Source organism: Hetaerina americana, unplaced genomic scaffold, assembly GCF_022747635.1.
Source record: "Hetaerina americana unplaced genomic scaffold, ioHetAmer1.1.p SCAF_50, whole genome shotgun sequence".
Lineage (NCBI taxonomy): Eukaryota > Metazoa > Arthropoda > Insecta > Odonata > Calopterygidae > Hetaerina > Hetaerina americana.
This window is the reverse complement of record NW_027287096.1, coordinates 1,783,902-1,804,047: the sequence shown is the minus strand read 5'-3', so window position 1 is coordinate 1,804,047 and position 20,146 is coordinate 1,783,902. Positions and strand designations below refer to the sequence as shown.

Sequence of the window (20,146 nt, the reverse complement as noted above, 5' to 3'; positions counted from 1 at the left end):
TGAGTGAATTTGTTTTGATGCCTCAATTGGTTGGGGAGAAGATTGAGGGGAAGCGGTGACATGGGAAGGGGGTCTAGATGGATATGAGGTGTTTTCTTTTTTTAATTTTTTTTTAGGAGGACTGCTAAGGTTGAAGGGTGGGAGTGGGGAGATTCGGAGTTGAATGGCTCTAGAGGAGCCCCCCTTCTATTGATGCTGAAAGGGGTTTCCATGAGGCCACTTTTAGTCAGAGGGGGAGAGAATAAAAAAATTGAATAGTTCTTTTTGAGTGTATTTAATTAGGATTCCTCCTCTGGTATTTGTTAATAGCAGAATCAATTTTCCATTTAAGTACTCATTCATCTGTAAACCCTTTGAAATTCTACATTTTTATTCTTTTTGGATTGATACAAATCTTTTTATGTAAACCTTTTATGTAAGATTTTATTAAACATTAGTTTACTTCATTACCTCAAGTGAATTACATATTCTTCATTCAAGCAGTCCATTCTATTATTTTTTCATCATTAATCTTTACATTTTACTTGATTTATTATTTAAAACAAAAATTATTTCACTCTACTGAGTGATGATTTGAATAAAAAGATTATCATAATTTATTGAGGATGGTCCATTTCAAGGTAATATGATAATATGCAATGAAATTTACTCTGATCTACGACCAGATTTGTTTATATATGTCTGAACATCCATTTAAACATGTAATACTTGAGTTTAGCTGTCAATGCGGTGAACATGAAAGGTTTCAGAATGAGGGTCTTTTTTATGCACAGAAAGTTTTATGGATAGCATTGGGGGCCTGGAGAAGGGGGAGAAGTTGGGGGAGAGTGTGAGTGAGGGAGGAAGGGGGGAAGAATGGGGGCCCGTTGCCACCAATTGAGTAATTACCACCTCTATCAGTCCCATCTGTGGGGCCCCCTGAGGGATTGGAATAGGGGTGAAAACTTGGGGAATTGTGGTGAGAGAGTCAACAGCCACTGAGTGGCTGCACATTCTTCCTTTATTTTGCAAGTGAAGTGTGTAAAGATATTCTTTTCAAATTGGGCTTCCCAAATTTTCAAGACAGCAAATGATCGTTCTGTGAACATTTAATGTTGATTGCCTTTCCAGCCTTGATGCTGTTGGCATTAAATTAGTCTACTGGAATACAGGAATGTTTCAATGTTTAAATCACTTTGGTTGCATGTATAATTTCAATTTATTTAGTATTATGTACATTTTTATCATTTGAAGCATGCACCTTTGAAAATATGTCCTTTGAAATCCAGATTAGGCTTTTCATGTTATTGGAGTTCGTATAGGCTGAAATTTCCCTTTCCCAATGTAGGGCTGTGTAGGGCTGACCATTGGGTGTGGATTTTAAAGCACTTTTTCCCAGCACCTTTCACCCTCTACTCTTTCATTTTTCAGCTCCTCCCTCTTCCATACCTTCTGGATTTTCCTTTGCCTCCCTCTTTCCCTTGTTTTTTCTCTCACAGCCTTTTCATATTCTGCTACATCAAAATATGTATCTCATCTATTAACTGCTTCAAATTTAGCCCACTAAATTTATCCTCCATTATCATCTAAAACACATTTTTCTTCATTCATGTCCGTTTCATTTTATTTTTCCTTGTCCACTCCGTTTCCCTTAAAACTTTAACCAGAAGCTCAACCTTTTTCTCACTCATTCAGCATTATGCTTGAGATCAGGCCTTATAAATCTTTTCATTATATCCTTGCTACGTAATCATCAGTTATCTCTCTTTTGGAAATGCATTGTTTACTAACACAATTCATCTTCTAATGACCTTCCCCGAATGTTTTGTCGGATGGATTTCCAGAGAAGTGCATCCTTGAACATTTAATAGAACTTTTGGAAATTTGTGATTCACAATGCTTTCTATACCTGGATCAGCATTGACTTGCCTGCGATTATTAAAAGCATTTAATTTATAACTGGTTTTTTTAGCTGGTAGTTCAATAAATGCATGAGAAATTCCCTTACATCCAATTAAATACTCTGGGGCGCTTGAAAATTACATCTTGAATAGTAGATGGAGGTAGAGATAGTTACATTTTTGTAACTGAATTCATAACAAACTTAAATGATTGGAGACTATGGTGCTAATGTTAACAGTTCAGGGGAGCAGCTTCAAAATAGTGCATCCTCTATTCTATAGGAAGGTATAGCCCTACATCAGGGATTGTTTCAAAAAATTAAAAATGTTGCATTTAAGGACAATCACTTCAAAATACCAATTATGAAACTTGTAACTCAGTATACTTTTCAGAATTTAAAAATTTTAATGTTCCAATTCTATCATTAAAAATTATTTGAACAATATATTGCTTGTTTCCTTAAATCAATTATTTGTAAAAGTACATGAACATCTTTAATAATTGAGGAAGGCGTGAATGTTTGTGAACCTCTGTCATAAACCTTCCAGCTGATTGGGTATTTAAATGCAGAGGCTTAATTCACAGTATTTAAATCTACCACGTACATTTAGGGTATATCAATCTACTGAAGACGTGACATGTATGGTAAACTGTGTCGAAGGTTAAAAGCATTTGATTCATATGTATGAATAAATTCAACTAGCATTTATTCATAGTATATCTTTTATTTCCACAAGGGTCCTATAATAACTGAATTAGATTCACTTTTAAAAGTAAGTTGTTTTTAACAATAGTTATTTGTAGTAAATAATTACCTCTTCACATTTTATTTTAAATTTTGATATTTTATTATTTAGTCTTTTTACTAACTGCCTGAATGCCCAGCCAGACTTTATTTTACTTTTCATTCCTTGCTTGCCAAACTGGCTGGTTTATTTCCTCAAAGTGCCTGAGAGTTTTGCTACTTGTGCACGCAATAGTCCTTACTAAGCACGTATTAAAAGGTTGTAACTATTTAATTGATAAATCATCCACATTTCAGATGTTTTCTTGTTACTGAGCAAGTAAAGAGTAGTGATGTCATTAGAAGGATTGTAGTAATAAATACACATTTTTAAGAAATGTGAACTAAATGGATGCTTAAATAAAGTTTGCAGAACCCACCAGTGTGAATTGTGGCTTTATACTATTGGAAAGTGTACATGATGAGAAAGGAGAATTTAAGTGTCCTGGAGACTTTGGAGATTTGGGAAAATTTACCAAAGATTGAGTAGATGACTTGTTAGGGCATGATGAGTTGTTGAGTTGATGTTGTAATGAATGACATGGGTCAATGAAATAAATGGATGGCAAAAGTTGCCTAAGATGATCAATGGAAAGAATTAACTGAACAAAGCAAATTGGTGTTTTGGACAAAATAGATGAAGGAAATGTATTTACCAGAAATGAGAGTAGGCAATAATAACTAACAAAATATCTTATATATATTTTGCCTTATTTTAATATTTACTCAGCCTCATATATATTTTGCCCTGGTATTGTAAGGTACTTAATAAAATGGAATTTTCATCTATTTGCCAAGAATTGATGGACCTAAACAGATGAAATATTTTTGATGCATTATTGAAATTTTAATGTGAGCAAATCTGTTAAATATTTTTTAAAGTAAATATAAGTTTTTTATTTTAGGGGGCTATGGAACATCCCTTACATATCTGCTTGTTATCTTATCAATGCAACATTGATCAAGAATGAAGAAACAAAGCCGTCATATATTCGTAGTCTCATGGATGCAGATATGGCATTCTGTCAAAATATGAGGGAAAAAGTAAGTTGGTTGACATATGATGACTATGTGATCAAAATAATGACATCAACGTGTGAAGAATATTTGTTTGTAAATCAGGGTTTTACATCATCAGTGTTTGTGTGCTCCGAAAAAAATGGTAGAGAATGTTGGTAGTTTAGTTTTATTTGCCCTACTATATGATTGTTCATTATTAAGTTTCTGTTGCTTGTCACTACAAAATCATGTCCATCTAGCCTACCACATTACATATACAAGGTCTGTCCTACTATAATAAGGTTATTTTACTAATCCCCTAGAAATTATTTTCTGCCACTTATAAAAGAGAAATATTGGAAGTAATAACCTAGAATTTTTAAATGTTGTGAGATCAACATTATTGTGGCTTCTGACTAAGTAATTTTGGCATGAAGATAATGCCATAATTGAGAGTTAAATTATGTTGCTATACTTAGGTTTACTTTTGTATGCATTTTTGGAGAAACCTTTTGGCACATATTCATGTAAGTGTCTAAAGAACTTAATGAGTGGACTTTCCCCTTGTAATGTGGTACATCGAGAACCTCCATAATTTGTTGACACGACTTGAATAGTTTGTATCACCTATGTTAATTGGGGTGAAGTGTTTGGCTGGTGAAATCCAGAATTATATAAGAAGTTAAATATATTCAGCTCTGCTGTAAATTAAGATCAAATATATTTTTGTTTAAGTTTCAGTTTGTTCTGCTTAAGTAAGCATTTATCTTGCATCATCATCAAAAGTTTTCCTTTCATTTCCAATGGCCCATATTGATTTCTACAGTCATTTTGATGTGCCCATTAACCAGCCCTGTTTTTCTAACAATGAATTATGTGGAAAGTTTAATATAATGCCATTTTACAAATGTATGGTATCTAATTGGAAGATATGCATACTGATGATAAATTAGAAGTCATGCCTGCTATAATTTCATGTTCCAGAATGTTTTTATGTATGTAAGCAATCGTCTGGACTTCGGACATCTCATTAATGCAGACAACTTTGATACATCTCATTTACACAATGACCTCTACCAAATATTTGAAAACAGATGGGATTGGGAGCAGCGCTACATACATGAAAATTATACCGAAAATTTCAACCCAAATAAAACAATACTGCAGGTATGTAATGTATTGTTATTATGAAGTTAGATATAGACATGTATGTTGAGGAAAATCAATCAGCTCCTTAACCTGTGAGAAAGAAAAATTTATACTATGGTTGAATGTGCTAATTATGATTTCAATGTTAACATGTCATTTTCAATGGGGAAATAGTTACAACATTAAACTTGTGATACTTTTAAATGTGTATTATTATTAAAATTGTGAGAAGATCAAGTATCAATTGTCAAAAGATCATAATCAACAATCTTCTCTCCATTTTATCAATATGTTTCAAGAAATACTGCAGTCTGTAATTAATTATGTGGTGTTTTTAATTTTTTCCAAATTTAGCCATGCCCAGATGTTTATTGGTTCCCTGTTGGTTCACCACGATTTTGTCAAGAGCTCATAGAAGAAATGGAGAACTATGGGAAATGGTCGGATGGTTCCAACATGGTGAGAATAAAAACAGTTTTGTGGTTTTTCCTATTTTCCCAAGTTTTTTATGTTTTTAATAATCTCAATCTCCTAATATTTTCTTCAAACACCCTGGAGAGGATGAATGATGGATGAAATTATCTTTCCAATTATCACCACTTCATAATTGGTGTGAGTGATCCCTGAAACATTAATTATCTTAGTTTGTTTGCTCAAGAAAATAGGCACTTACAAGGTGATAAATAAAAATTCCATTCAAAGACAGCTGGATTATATGAAGAGGTTGATATACAGTGCTGAATAAAAAAAATGCTTATTTTGATTTTACCTGTGTTCAAGATTGATCATGGTTTTGACATATTAACTTATGTGCAGTTATTCAGTGGTACTAGATAGAGCATTAAGCTACTAAACTGTAAAGTCCCAGATTCTAATCCTGGATGCTGCCTTTGGACAATTCCATTTAAAATTCAATTAATACTATTTTCTGGGTGCCAAAACTTTTGAGAGAAAATATAATTGTCTAGTGGAAAGGAACCATATCCTCAATCTGAATGGATGAGATATACACACTCACACGTGAGTGAGCTCTATCCTCATTTTTTGTAACCAATCTCCAAGTTAATTATTGTGTTGGTGTTGTATTATTTAGCTGTTAGAATAATGATGACTGTAAATAAGATGTATAATGTGTTTTTCATATTCATTGGTTAGAACTAATTCATTAATCATATCAAAATTAATCTCCCTTCATTGAGGCTTGTGAAGAAATATTTACTTCTATAAACTGCCAAGATAAATTAAAAATTGGCAATTTTCCACAAAATAAAATTTAATGAAACCGGTTTCAATGTAACTACATCACCTAATAATGATGTAGTTACATTGAAAACCGGTTTCATTAAATTTTATTTTGTGGAAAATTGCCAATTTTTAATTAATCATGATAGTCCACCATATCACGCCTTAAATGTCTCTTTTTAAACTGCCATGAGATTATTCAGGTGGTATTTATATTTTCACCATAGTACAATTTTATGTTACCCACTATTTTGCACTATTTGCATAAATCACTGATTATGTTATGTGTTGCATTACAGTAATTTAATTTTTTAGGTACCTCAGTGGTAGAGGTTCTTTTTAGATTAGGCCACCAATTTTCCCTGCAAAATTATTTACAGGAAATCAGTATTTTGATGATTGGTTCTTGTCTGTACCTCCATGTTTGAAGATTTGTATTAATTTTTTCCATTAATTTTCTTTGTCATATCAATGATCTGTGAATTTTAAAAACTTTCTTTTCTCTCCAGCATATGAACATCTTGTTCAGAGCATTGACCATATGAAGAGTATAGTCTAATCTTCCCTTGAAGTAGCCTCAAAAAAGTTATTGATGCTAAGGTTGAAAGTGTCTTAATTTGAATATGTTTAATTAAAGCCATTATTGATGAAAGAATATACATGAAATTAATTAACCATTGTGAAACCAAAATAGGATAACCGGCTGGATGGTGGATATGAGAATGTTCCAACAAGAGATATTCACATGAAGCAGGTTGGCATGGATCAGCAATGGCTGGAATTCCTCAGATTATATGTACGACCACTGCAAGAGTTTGTCTTCACAGGATATTTTCATGATGTATGTGTGCTATACAGTGATCGGCTTTTATGGCCATTGGTATACATGGTGGCATAAGGTTTGGCTATAGTTTGTAATTGCATTGACATGAAGGCAGTGATGAGAGTTTAAAATCTGAATTGAATGGTGTATTTCTGTTTGCTGCATTCCTTTGGATGTGAGTGAAAAAGTGTGCAACTTGTTTTGATTTAAAATTGTGTTATGTTTTTTGTCCTCATTTTCTAAGATTTCTAACACAGGGTGTTAATTATCTTTTCATTTCGGGCTTCTGAATGTTATGAACAACATATGTATGTATGTAGGAATACCATTTACTTTTAGTTTAATCTGCTTTCCCTCCTCTGTAATGACTTGAATCCTTAGATGTAATACTGGGAGTATATATTTTTATACATCATTGCTTTGGCAGTATTGCCTTTAGTGAGTTTTAGCACTAGTATCTCAAGAGCCAAAATTAATACATAATAGAATTCAAAACTTTGACACTGTGGTAGTTGTTTGTGAAACATTCTGTTTTTTGTTGTTGGAAGTCATCGGCAAATTTCCATTTTCTTTCGATGAGTCTAGTAAAATATTTCATGAGATATACTTTGGTGCAAAAAAATTCAGATATTTTTTCACTACCCTAATAAATTTTTCTGTAGCTGAAGTTGAAATACTTTTTATTTTCTTATTCGAATATATATTTTGAGCTTTCTTTCATTGACACTCACAAAGATTTTGCTTTTTCATGAGTTTACCTGATGGCAGCCAACCAACTCACTTTAAATCAAACCGCTAAAATATCATAATGATAGTGTTGATAAAACTGATATTTTAAGTTTTACAGCCAGCATATTTAGTATTAACTGGCAGTATGCAAATCAGATGTTAGGCTGTCCATATTTACATGTATGCATTTGGAATGACTTTGGTTTTCAAAACAATAGAAAATTCCGTAACTCCCCTATATTCTCATTTCCGAATCTCACATTAACACTGCCCACCAGTTCCAAGAGCATGACTTTTAAGAATCCATTCAGAAGTAAGGATATTCCATGAAATTGAGTTTTATAAGGTTCTGCTTATTCACTGACTAATCCTTAGCTTTCTTTTTGTGAACGAATGCAGCACAAATCCAGCTTGTTTCTCTTGACCTGTGGCATTAACCATTTAACATATTGTGATGACTGATCCACTTGAACAATTTATATTCCTAATCTTTTTCTTTGTATTTTCAGATTTATGTTTTTGATTAATTTTTTTTATGTATGGCTGACGTTCCTGGACTAACAATAATGGCATACATATTTAAGTTCACTAACCATGTTTGTGTTCTCAGTTTTTGGCAGTGACTATTGAATTTGAAACTATGAGGAAGTGACATTTTTCTCATTTTTGTTTCACTCAGCCCTCGTTCATCATCCATAATAATAAAATTATTAATATTTATTAACTCGCTCAACTGCATATATTTTCTTTCTAAAAAATACTCACATCTTCTTTTTCTCATTTCTTTTTTTCTCCCTTCCAACGAAACTCATCTCTTCTTCACATTAAAACTAACAATCATTAAAATATAAAAATTCCTGGCTTCAATAAAATCTTCTCTTGTGGAATAAATAATTTGCTTCCTAACTCTTAAATTTGTGATCATGGTAAATAATTGCTGTGATTAACATAATTTGCTTTTTCACATATCACATGTATTTTCAATATATTTCCCAATATGAAATCACATACTCTGAAACACAATTTTCATGCAACTTGGTATGTGCATGAAAACATGTAGGATCAGCGTATTGAAGGTGGATATGAGCAAGTGCCTACCAGAGATATCCATATGAATCAGATTGGGATGGAAAAGCAGTGGGACCATTTTCTCATGGAAATTGTGAGACCTCTTCAGAGGAGGGTGTTTGATGGCTACACACAAGTAAGACAGACAGTTTCAATCACATCAAACATCTCAATGTAGCTCTAATGAGAGTCCAACATATTAGATGGTTGTGGGACTTAAATAGCTTTTAAAGTGCACTTTATCCTTTGGAGATGGTAACAATTGTTTTGCAATCAGTTTATTAATATTTATTCATTGAAAATATAGTGTCCATGTGTTTTTAAAATGAGAAACTAAAGAGAAATAAAAATAAGTCTCTAATTTCGATCTTTGTGCTTGTCATGAAGTCACTGCACTTTTTTTATTGAAATTTCCTATGATTCCTCTCAAGTATTATCAGATTGCTGATGTTTTCGCATGAAGTATTTTTATTTATTTGGCCGAAGGTTTTTAATGTTAAATGATTCCTGGATCTTATTCTTTGTAATGCAGGTTTTAAATTATAACAGTAAAAATTGTGATGACATTTTACCTGCTATAATGATACAGAAATGATAGTATTTCATATAAAAATTGTCTTCTGAATTTTTGGTGCAAATATACATCGCTCTTGAGTAAAATTTGACAAATCTATGCTTCCTCAGATATCCTATATAAGTACATTCATTTGGAAGCATTAGGTGACAACTTTACTAAGTGTGAACTCTTGATAGGGGAATTTGTTAATAGAATTACAACCTCTTATGTCCAGAAATTAAATGTATACACATTGCTTGAAAAGTATAGATATTTTGAAAATCTGCTGTATGATGCGTGCTTGTTTTCACCTTGGAAAATGGGTGAACCAATCAGTCTGCCTCATATTCCGTGAATTTGTCCATCATGGCAATTTTATTTCTTTACAGAGAGTAAAACTTGCTAGTTTTCAATTTTATGCATGACCTTTTAATTAGTACTGGAGACTTTATTCATCAATAATTATTTTATACATTTTAGTGGTTTATTAAGCATGGTGGGCCATGAGAAATGTGTAACTCTGGGATATGACTTCTGAATTGTTTTTAAAGCAAAACACATTTAACCATAATGGCCATGTTTCTCAGCAGCTGTATTTTACGAAGGTAAAGCTTTGACAAGTGCATTCTAGATTGCTGAAACAACAGATCACAAAATCGATATGAAGTTTTTAGTATTCTATAATTGTAAGATTGGACATTGGCATATAACATAACATTTTTAAATATCTAATATTATTCTGTATTTCATTTTTTGACTGACGTAAGTTATAAATGCCCATCACGAGCTTAAAAACAGCAGAAAATATTATGTATGATAGTATAGCAATTCATCATTTATGAAGTACACAATTCCTTTATTCGGGCTGGAAATACTTTCTGTAGGGTTTTGATCTGCATGGGGTTGTTAATCACCAAACTCCTGCCTGGGCAAGTCATTAATATTTTATCCTTTTTGAGGGAAAGTTCAGCAGTGCTACATTATATTGGGTTTATGGATTCATGCCATGTTTAATTCCATGATAATTCCATAATTAATGCCATATGATCATTCCATTCATATTTTACATGTGTGCAACAGTGAAACTCCATGTCTTAGTTTTTAATACTAAAGAAACATTTCCCTAGACTCTGAGAATTTCTGTTTTATCAATATGAAATGTTTGCTTGGTGTTAGTCCTAAAAAATCAAATCCTGAAGCAATTTACATTCTTCAAATTACCATTTATGCTCTATGAGAAATTGCCTTGCAGTGTGCTTGGTTTTGATGAGTTGACTTTTGTTTTTTAGTCTTTCAGACCTAAATATTTGCCATAATACTTTTGACTCGCACAATGATTCACAAACAACAGTATGCATATTGCATTACAGGCTTGTGAGTCTTAGCAGTTTGAATTCATTGGGTAATTTACCATAGAATTAATTGCATCTTTTATGGTATCTAAATTAGTCAAATAAAGGATTCAAGTTCCCTTCTTAAATTGTTACTGAATTTTCATTTCCAACAAGATTTGAGAACAAACTTTTAATCTTTTTTGTGCTGCTTCTGCCTTATTCTTTCTGCACTGAAATTTAGCACTAACCTTAGGTAGTAAATAAATATTTGCTGCATGCTTTAGGAGGTGGATTATTTTCATCCATGTTATGATTTAACACATAGTTTTAATGTGTGTATATCAGCTTTCTTTTGCTTGTATAAATTGAGCTGTTTAACTTCCCTTATTCCTTTTTGTGCTATTTAATTTTTAAAGAGGGAAAAATTAGTAGAATATTATGAAAGCAATTATATTGTTACTCAGTCACTACTTAATGTTTTACATATATGGGTCAGTTCATTACAAGAGGTGTAACACTGGTTGCTTGACTATTTTCTATAATCAATCATTTGTTTGCTGTTGCTCTGATGGTTGTGGTGGTTCAAAAAACTATCTACTGTTTTATGAAGGCTTCTACAAAATGGTATGGATGAATGTAATTCTGTTTGGGTCTTCATCCACATGTAATATTTTCTGTTCACCTAAAGGAGCTGACTGGAATGCCAGTTAACTCGTTGTGTTAAAAACATTATATATGAATGAAATACCGAGCAGGAATGTATTCATCAGCTACTATTAAATTTTAATCTTTTTTCATTTGCAAGTAGCAAATAGCACTTAATATGTTTCACATGAATTGCAGGTTTTGGCATTTGGAGGCATACAATTAAATGTTAATTTCTAAGATCTGGTTATTCTATGTCTTTGAATAAAACACCATTGGTGTTTTAAACATTTCAATGCAAATCTTTGTGATTAAGAGTGTCAGTTCTCAGAGAAGGGATGGAGTATCAAAAGTCTTTTTTTGTATACACATATATAATTTTAGTTCATGGGTAGAATCAATCAAAGTTGAAAATTTTTTCTTTTAAATTTTATGAACATGTAGAAATTAAAATTTTAGAAATTTTCCACACTTTAATCTTAATTGCAGCTTGATAAAAATCCCAAATGTTTATGCAACATAATCCTACTTGACCTGTATTATTATTTTTTGTATTTTACCGTTTAAGGTAGGTTTTGGATGGGCACTGGTTCTAGAGCAATACTATGATGCATTTCTTTGCCCCTAATAACAAAACACAACTTGGCATCCAACACAACAATAAGTCCTCCTCTAATTCTTCATACTTTCATCCTCCTTTGCCAATCAGAAAACTTTTTTAATATTCCTTTCTGTTTTGGGTTTCTTCCAACATTGCCCTCTCATCTCCACCCCCACCTAGAACGTCTTTTCTTTCGTACTTTATTAATTTTCCTTTCTGTCAATTTCACCTTTTACATCTTTCTTTACCCCTTCATTTCACAAGCCTCTAATGTATGCCCATCGTTGACCATGCTTCAACGGTAATATGCGTCAATGACTGTTTCCATGCTGCACAAAACCATTCTGCATATCAAAATTGTGACGAATCATTTCTTAACATTCCGTACTCAATGTCCATGTACCTAATTCCTTCCTGATGTAAAAACTTTATTGCTAAATGTAATTCTTCTTCTTATGTCCCCACTACTTTTAATATCTTTGTCTAAATACTTCCAAGATAGGTAAATTGTTCCTAGTTTCTTAGCTCATATTTTAATATTTAACTTAGCTTTGCTCTTTACCAACAACCGCATAACTTTTGTTTCATTTATGATCATAATATTTACTTTATTTAAGACCATAATCTACAATAGTAATTTCAACTGGATACTTTAATGAACAGAAATATAGAATTTTAAATTTTCGGTTTGATAGCTATAGATGGCATCTTAATTTTGTGTTTTAGATACATCTCATTGTTTGAAATATATTTAACTATTGTTTTGTAGATATTTGCATTTTAACTCATTTATTTAAATATTTAAATAACAAGTGTAAGACCTCTTCTGAATGATTTTTTAATGTGAACAGATATTCCAAAAACATATCACAGAGATATTGCTTGAAATGAAAAGTTCTAAAGATTGGCTATCTCACTAATCATTGTTAATTATTCATTATTTAATGTAAATACATAATTTAAATAATAAACTACATCATGTATAACACTTCATTGTGAATGCTGTTTTCAAAGTGAGCAAAAATATCTATATCTGACAAAGACAAATATCCTTATCAGAAGATATTTCACAAGTTACTCGAGAATTGACACCCTAAAATGTTCCCCTTTTTTGATCATGGGTGGAATCCACATTAAAATTACGTACTCATATTAGGGAGAAAATTAGCAAAATAATGTGTATTGACAATATTTTAAAAATAAAAAACACAATAGTGTTCCTTCACTGATGTAGGACAAAGTAGATATCTTAGATGTTACTTAGCATCCAAAAATGCCAAAATTTTGAGTTAATGGAAAAAGAATGGCCTGCACTTTTAAAATGCAGAGAATAAAAGCTAAAAAAAAGTATCTGTATTGAAATGCCAACACAGAAAGGCTACATCGTGCAAATAATTGTTTTAAAAATGTTCAAGCTTATAATTATTTTAGGGAGTACTTTAAGTGGACATTCCATGAAGTATGAGTTGGCACCAATCTTAATTTAGATATTTGCATTAATTCTTCTTGTCAGTCTAATTTCTGTCTGCCATTTTAATTTCATTTTCATATTTAAGCATGCATAATTTGTGCTTTTTTGTTTCATATGCATGTTCTCGTTTTTCCATGTAAAACTTTAGAATGTTGTTGGAATTATCATTTATTTTATGCCATGTTAGTGCATATTTTTGGTGGGTTAAGATTGAGAAGACAGTTTTTGTTTTAATAAAACATGTTTTACATCCATACTAACAAATCAGAACTCAGTCGTTGGTTAGTTTTATATGCACGTAGTTTAAAATTGTTATCTTCTATAATCAGAACAGAATTCTAAGTAATTATAATAAAAAGTACCTAATTTTTAAGGTTGTCCTACTTTAATTATGATTCTAAGTATTATTCATGTAACCATTTAAATGAATGCAGGTTTCAATAATTTATGTAATTCAAGCATTTATTATAAAAATGTTAAACTTACCTTATCTATCTGTTTGGTGTGAAATATTTGTCAGCATCTGAAATTTTAGCTGCACTTCCATTAACTTGCTGCTGTTTCTTGGTCTTCAACCTTCTTTCTCCTTCCATGAAGCCTTACTAGTACCTGTTATAACACCCTGCCCTTGTTTACGTCCGTTAAAAGTCTCACTTGTCTCAAGGGTAGATTTTTTCATTCTTGGTTTAATCTCATAAAGATAGTGGTTATGTAGTGGTTTTTCATTGTTGAGTGTTAATTTTTAGTTTTATTCATTTTGGAAAAATTTATTATAAATACTCAAAATATGTTGATTTTTATAAATGCCTTTATTAATGGATCAGGTCACTGATTTCAAATCCCATTTCAAGTCTTATTTTATGCCATTAAAATGATTTTTAGGCTCACTTATGCTTGACACAATATTGAAATCTGTGATTATTTATTATTTTTTTATCCACTACTGAATTGCAACTATGAAGTTAGTTGAATAACAATTCATTTAAGAAATAATGTTGAAGTCTTAATTTAAACTCTATCAGTTTACATCTGAATAATTTGCATTATATTTGTAGTTTATAAACCAATGAATTCTGTAATTGTTCATTTTTTTTACTATATTATATTTAAAAAATGAATGCATTAGTATAATATAGACTCAATTTTAACTTTTCATATAATAAAAGCTTATTATGTTTTCAGCCTCCAAGATCCCTGATGAACTTTGTAGTTAGGTATAAGCCAGATGAACAGCCATTTTTAAGGCCACACCATGACTCATCAACATATACTATAAATATTGCCCTAAATAAACCAAAGATTGATTACGAGGTAAGTGATTAAACTTTTACAGTTTACTTAATAGATAATGCTGATGAATTATGTGCATTCTTCTGTCATCATCATTTCCTTCAATAGCGCCTAATATTTCTCTGCCTAAAATTTGTGGCACTTTACCTTCATGAAAAGAGAGTGAAGTAACATAACAAGCCTCTCAAATAGATGCCATTACATTTTTGAGGACACCTGGCAACTTGGTGTTCATCAATGTTTTGATGTTCCACAATGTGCTGTGACAATTGATATCAAATCAAAGATGCCTGCATTGGCACCTCTGGGTAACAGGTTCTCAGGCAAAGAGTTTAGGCACAATGAAGAGACAAACAAGAATGCATGAACAAGAGTAAAGGAAGATATGAAGTAGTTGAAGTAAAGTATAAAAAAACAATTAGCTGGAAGTATAAGGATACATTTAGTAATGCTATCTTATTGGCAATTTTGAAAAAGTTATACTCCTGAGTATAGTTTATCTTCAACTCAAGTTTTGCTCTTTTCATGGTAATATCAAGAGATACATATGCTAATATTCTAAGAGAAGTCCATTTAGCTTATAATGTGTTAAAGAAAAGAACTTCAGGATTCTGGTTCCATAAATGCAGTCTTTATTTCCTGCTTTAAATAATAAAAATGTCCAGGTATTCAATATCGGTTGTGTGTGTGTTTTATAGTCAGAAATTAGCAATTATAATTCTTCTAAAAATTAATATCATGCTACAAGAATGTTGTTATTCATGTAATCCTGGAATGGGGAAGCATATAAGTTTAAAAAAGAATGGCTATTCTATTTGAAAACTGAATATTCAATCATAACTAATCAACCGCATCATTATTTACGTGCCAAATAAAAGTATAATAGTAAGGATTGGGAAGCATTGCATTTATCTGTGATTGGGTTTATTAATTAGACAAGCATGACTAATGTAGATAAATATCTCACTCACACTCTTATAATTCTTATTCCACACAGATTATAATTCTGAATGGTATGAACATATTTTTCATTAGTATAATGGCTAGATAGAAAATGCTTTTTTGAGCTTCAAAAATATAGCATCAGGAAAGATGATTTTTCTATGAATTATAGAGGTGCTTATTAATAATATTAGAAACATATTTTCTCTTGTAAATAAAATTATTTTTTAGCGTACTTGATGACATTTAATTAGGAAATGAAAGTATATTTTTTGCCTTACCAAAACAAAACTCTGGAAAAATATAGTGCATATTTAATTTTCAATATATTTTTAAATGTACTTGCAGATGCAAATTACAAGAATTATTGGAAAGTTTCAATTACACTTACCAAGTATCCATTATGTGGAAACCTTGTCATTTAACAATACATGGATGCTTTGCATGTAAATATTTCGGTTGAACCTCAAAATAATTCTGTGAAACCATGTGCATTTATTTTACAGGGTGGTGGCTGCCGTTTCCTTCGGTACAACTGTTCTGTGGTGGATACGAGACTTGGATGGATGCTGATGCATCCAGGACGATTAACACACTACCATGAAGGGCTTCCTGTGACAAGAGGGACTAGATACATCATGATATCATTTGTAGATCCATAATCGGTATCAATGAACTGTGCTAGATTACTTAATCATGACTTAGAATTTGATGAATGAATCAAATTTGTAAAGTCATTTGGAGTATTTGAAAATTATACTGATGCAGGTCAATAAGTTATATTATCTGGCTTGGTAATTTGGAAAGGTAATGACACTGGATAACAATAGTAAAAGAAATCAAGGTTCTTAATCTTTGCTTGCACAAATACCAGTGAGAAATAATAAGCAATTGCATGCCTGATTGAATGGTAAAGACTGGTTGTTTTAGTAGAGTCATTAATATTTTGTAAGATTTTGTATGAAGCCCACTGTGTTCAATTGCAATTTAAAATATTTTTGCACTTGCAAAAATATATTCGAACATAGTACTTTTTATGCATGGAATGAGTGCTCATTCAAGGAAAGGCATTTGTGCTCTCTATTAAGCGAGCTATTTAGATAACTTTTAACATTGTTAAGGATGTGGAGTTAGTAGCGACACATGGAAAGCATTTCTGTTTAGTACTAATACCAGCGTAAAACTTTGAATTTTGCACTGCTGATGAGCCTTGTTTGGTATAGCCGTACCAGAAAGAGCTTTTATAATGTCAAAGGTAACCTTCTGTTGTGAACTGTGAGAACCCCTGGCATTAAATCTTTTCCAAAGTAATGTTTTATAATTAGCATTCTGTTTCATTGCTGTGAATTTGGTGCAGCTGTATTTTAATTTATAGATCAAAGAAGAGTTTTAGTAACCACAATTGTTAAAAAATCAATAACATTCAATATAGGTAATTCATGGAACCATGTGATCTTCCTTGTAGTTTCAATTATATGTGGAATGTTTGATTACCTAAAGTCTCTTCGATGTATATGATTACAGCACTATGGGCCATATCTGTAGGTACTTCTTCTCTCCTGTTCTTCTCAATAGCTGAAAGTACTTATTGTATTCATGTATCATGACATTCTTCGTATAGTGCAATATGATAATAATTTGAAAGATGTATTTAATATGCGACTAAATTAGTTTTCTTAAATATAAAATTGAAAATAAAGATATTTTCTTACCTATTGTGACCACCCTTAACCATATATTTTTAGTATTAACATCCTGTAAACAAAAGATTTTTCTATGAAGTTTTAAATGAATGTGTTAACAATTATTGATGATATTTTGGGGTACAAATGTTATAAGAGTGAAGGTAGGAATTATTGTTGTTATCTAGGCAAGCATGGTTCCTCTCATATTATTATTCTTTGAATGAATGAAAAACTCAATTTCTTATAGTACAGGTATCTATTCTGCATCATAATCTACGAGGAACACGTTTAAAAATTTTACAGTTTTGAGAACAAAATTTTTAACTTAGAAATCTGAATAAATATGGGCATCATTTTCATTTCAAATCGGATTAATAGCAATGGCAGCTATCAGGTGCACAAATATGTGGTCATTGTTTCCATTCGTGGAGACTAAGAGGGATATAGGGAGGAGGGGACATTTTTTAATGACTCACCCACAAAGGAATCTGAATTTGATAGTTTGAGGCTCTACTTAGGGAAAATGTATGCTCCCTGAATAAATAAACTAGGAATTTTTTCACACAAAAAAACTGTAATACTACCGGTTTCGACAAATCATCAGGTATCCTATGTGTTGAAATTACTAGTGTTATGAAGTTTTTTTTGTTTGAAAAATACCCAGGTTATTTATTCAGTAAAGGAATCAGATTTTGGTTAAAAAAAATGATGAATTTAGGTGTCAGTTGTAATATTTGGCATTAATTACCATAAGCAGTAGCCCTAAAATCATCAGATGCCATTTTATTTGCTAGTCTCTTTGTCAGTGGAGGTTACAATTCAGGAAACTAAACCAAAAAGTATAGCATATTATGATGAAAATTACAGTATGAAGTTAAAATTTAACTGCGTTTTTTTTCTATCTACTGACACCTCCAATAGTCTGTGAATCCTTGGTAGCCTGATAAGGATTGTTGGACTGACAGAGTCGGAACTGCTGCATTTTACACATTAATTTAACCTGTAAAATTTGATTTAGTTAAAACTTAACCAACTAGAATAATATAGCCACCATTTCTTCAGCAAATATCAATACATCCTTTCCAACAATTAAAATTCACGGAAAGAAAAAATAAGCGCCTGAGTAGTTGGCACTCCTGAATTAAAATTTTTTCACCTTCCTAAAAAAATTTGACTTTTAACTGGCAAATATGGTGTGTATCTTGAAACCTATGTTAAGATGTTTTATGTTTGTCCCTGTACATAGTCCACAAAACACAGTCTTATCTGTCCAACCCAATAAGTGCACCTCCTGTGCCTGAGGGTTGCTGTACTACAAGTCATCATAGACTGTGAAAACTAGGAAACCTGCTTGATTTTATCATCTTCAGAAATTAGTGAATTTTCAAAACTAGTATTTGTCAAACCACTATTATTCTCCCTTGATTTATCATTTATTTTTTTAATAAAAATATTTTATTCTTCTAAAGACCATTAAATATTGGCACAGGATTTCTCAAGTAGAACAGAACAGTAAAAGTTCCATATTAAGCAAATTAGTCTGTAAATAAACCACTTTAGGGTAATGTTGAACAGTTGGACGTATTTTTAAGAAGGCATTAATTTATGAAGCAAGTAATTTTGCTGTAAACTGAGACGGCATGTGACTGATATGAGACCTGCTGGTAAGAAGTTTCAAGGTTGCAGCCAATAGTGATATCAGTGTCCAACTTTGTTGGTCTTCAAATTGTGTCAATTGTTTTCTTTGATGGAAATTCAGATATCTTTCAACTATCCAAGACCCAACTTTAGCTCAATTCTTTAAATTAAAAACTCACCCAAATAAGAAGATTTCCTGAAAAAATGAAATGTGTATGTATATCAATGTCTATTGTTCTTGAGTGTATGTACCTAGTAGGTCTATGGGAGAAAGGTGTGGTGGTTTTAATTAGTGGCCTTTATATTCAAAATAAGTGCATGCACATGGGTAAAACAACATTGTTACAAATTGTGAGAAACTATTTGGGTTTTTAGTCCAGTTTTGTGATATTTTTAAGATTCAGTTAACTAATGAATTACTTCGTGTTCATTGAAATTTGGTTTTCGTAGTTAAAAAAAAATAAAGATGTCTGCTATTGGTTGACTTCTCACTTTACAACTGGTACTCAAGTTGAAGTACAAAAGCTAATGGAAAATTATATAATGTTGATAGTTTGCAGGCAGTTCAGCCGTTACCTATTAAATATTTGTATTTAGATGTAGTGGATTTTTAAATTTTTTGGAAAGAGCCTTAATATTCTATAAGATTATGCCTAGGAGTGCTTCTGCAAATGTCGAATCTAATATTTCTTGAATTCAGTTTTAATCTCAGTGCATACATTTAAAAAAATATGTTAATGGATATAAATCTATTGTATAATTGTACTGCTACTGGTTGTAATTTTGAAAGAACTAGAATGACTTTAGCCATGTGCTAAGATTACCAAAAATTTATAGTCAAAGTTATACCATGGCTATGAGAAAAATTAGACTAAACCAAATTTTGGATTAATCCAAAAAAGGGGAAATGACAATCCAAAAGGCATCAAAGAAGCTCCTTGTCCCTGAAAAGTCTTTTAGACAAGATATTAAGACCATTCTACACCAGAGCCACACCGCTTCTTCATGAGTAATATAAAACTTGTTGAAGAACCTTTAAAGTTAATGTATAAGAGTTTCAAATTTTGTTAAATATTTAAAGATAGTAGTTGACAGTTGTTTCATAAAGAGTGATCATAAAATTATTTATTCACATAGTTTAATTGAGTAAAAATTTAAGAACTGAATATGTTTTCGCTTGCAGGAGAGATTCCTTTCTCTGGACTAAAAATTGCCTCGAGGTTTGGTGCAATGGGAGAAACTTGCATATAAAGATGCAGAATTTTAGCTATATTAAGATGGAGCATTTAAGAAATAAAGAGGCCTTTGA

At 31.5% G+C, this 20,146-nt stretch overlaps 2 protein-coding genes across 4 annotated transcripts in view; one reads left to right on the top strand and one right to left on the bottom strand.

The window, feature by feature from the left end:
• The window catches only part of LOC139694576 (immunoglobulin superfamily DCC subclass member 3-like), a 35,016-nt gene extending 21,085 nt beyond the window's left edge, over positions 1 to 13,931 (bottom strand). The window contains exon 1 of one of the 2 annotated variants that reach the window (XM_071593103.1): positions 13,769 to 13,931. Coding sequence is in view for 1 of the 2 variants with exons in the window: in XM_071593102.1 (XP_071449203.1) it covers positions 10,814 to 10,867 (54 nt within the window). In the remaining variant the exon portion in view is untranslated. Of the gene's footprint in view, positions 1 to 10,813; positions 10,946 to 13,768 lie in introns of those variants that run through there. The other variant, XM_071593102.1, reaches the window with a different exon arrangement.
• The window catches only part of Plod (procollagen lysyl hydroxylase), a 62,133-nt gene extending 44,947 nt beyond the window's left edge, over positions 1 to 17,186 (top strand). The window contains exons 11-16 of one of the 2 annotated variants that reach the window (XM_071593101.1): positions 3,571 to 3,709; positions 4,649 to 4,831; positions 5,168 to 5,272; positions 8,668 to 8,811; positions 14,465 to 14,593; positions 16,021 to 17,186. In XM_071593101.1, coding sequence (XP_071449202.1) covers positions 3,571 to 3,709; positions 4,649 to 4,831; positions 5,168 to 5,272; positions 8,668 to 8,811; positions 14,465 to 14,593; positions 16,021 to 16,176 — 856 coding nt within the window. In that variant the 3' untranslated portion in view covers positions 16,177 to 17,186. Of the gene's footprint in view, positions 1 to 3,570; positions 3,710 to 4,648; positions 4,832 to 5,167; positions 5,273 to 6,749; positions 6,897 to 8,667; positions 8,812 to 14,464; positions 14,594 to 16,020 lie in introns of both variants that reach the window. The other variant, XM_071593100.1, reaches the window with a different exon arrangement.
• The last annotated feature ends 2,960 nt before the right edge of the window (positions 17,187 to 20,146 follow it).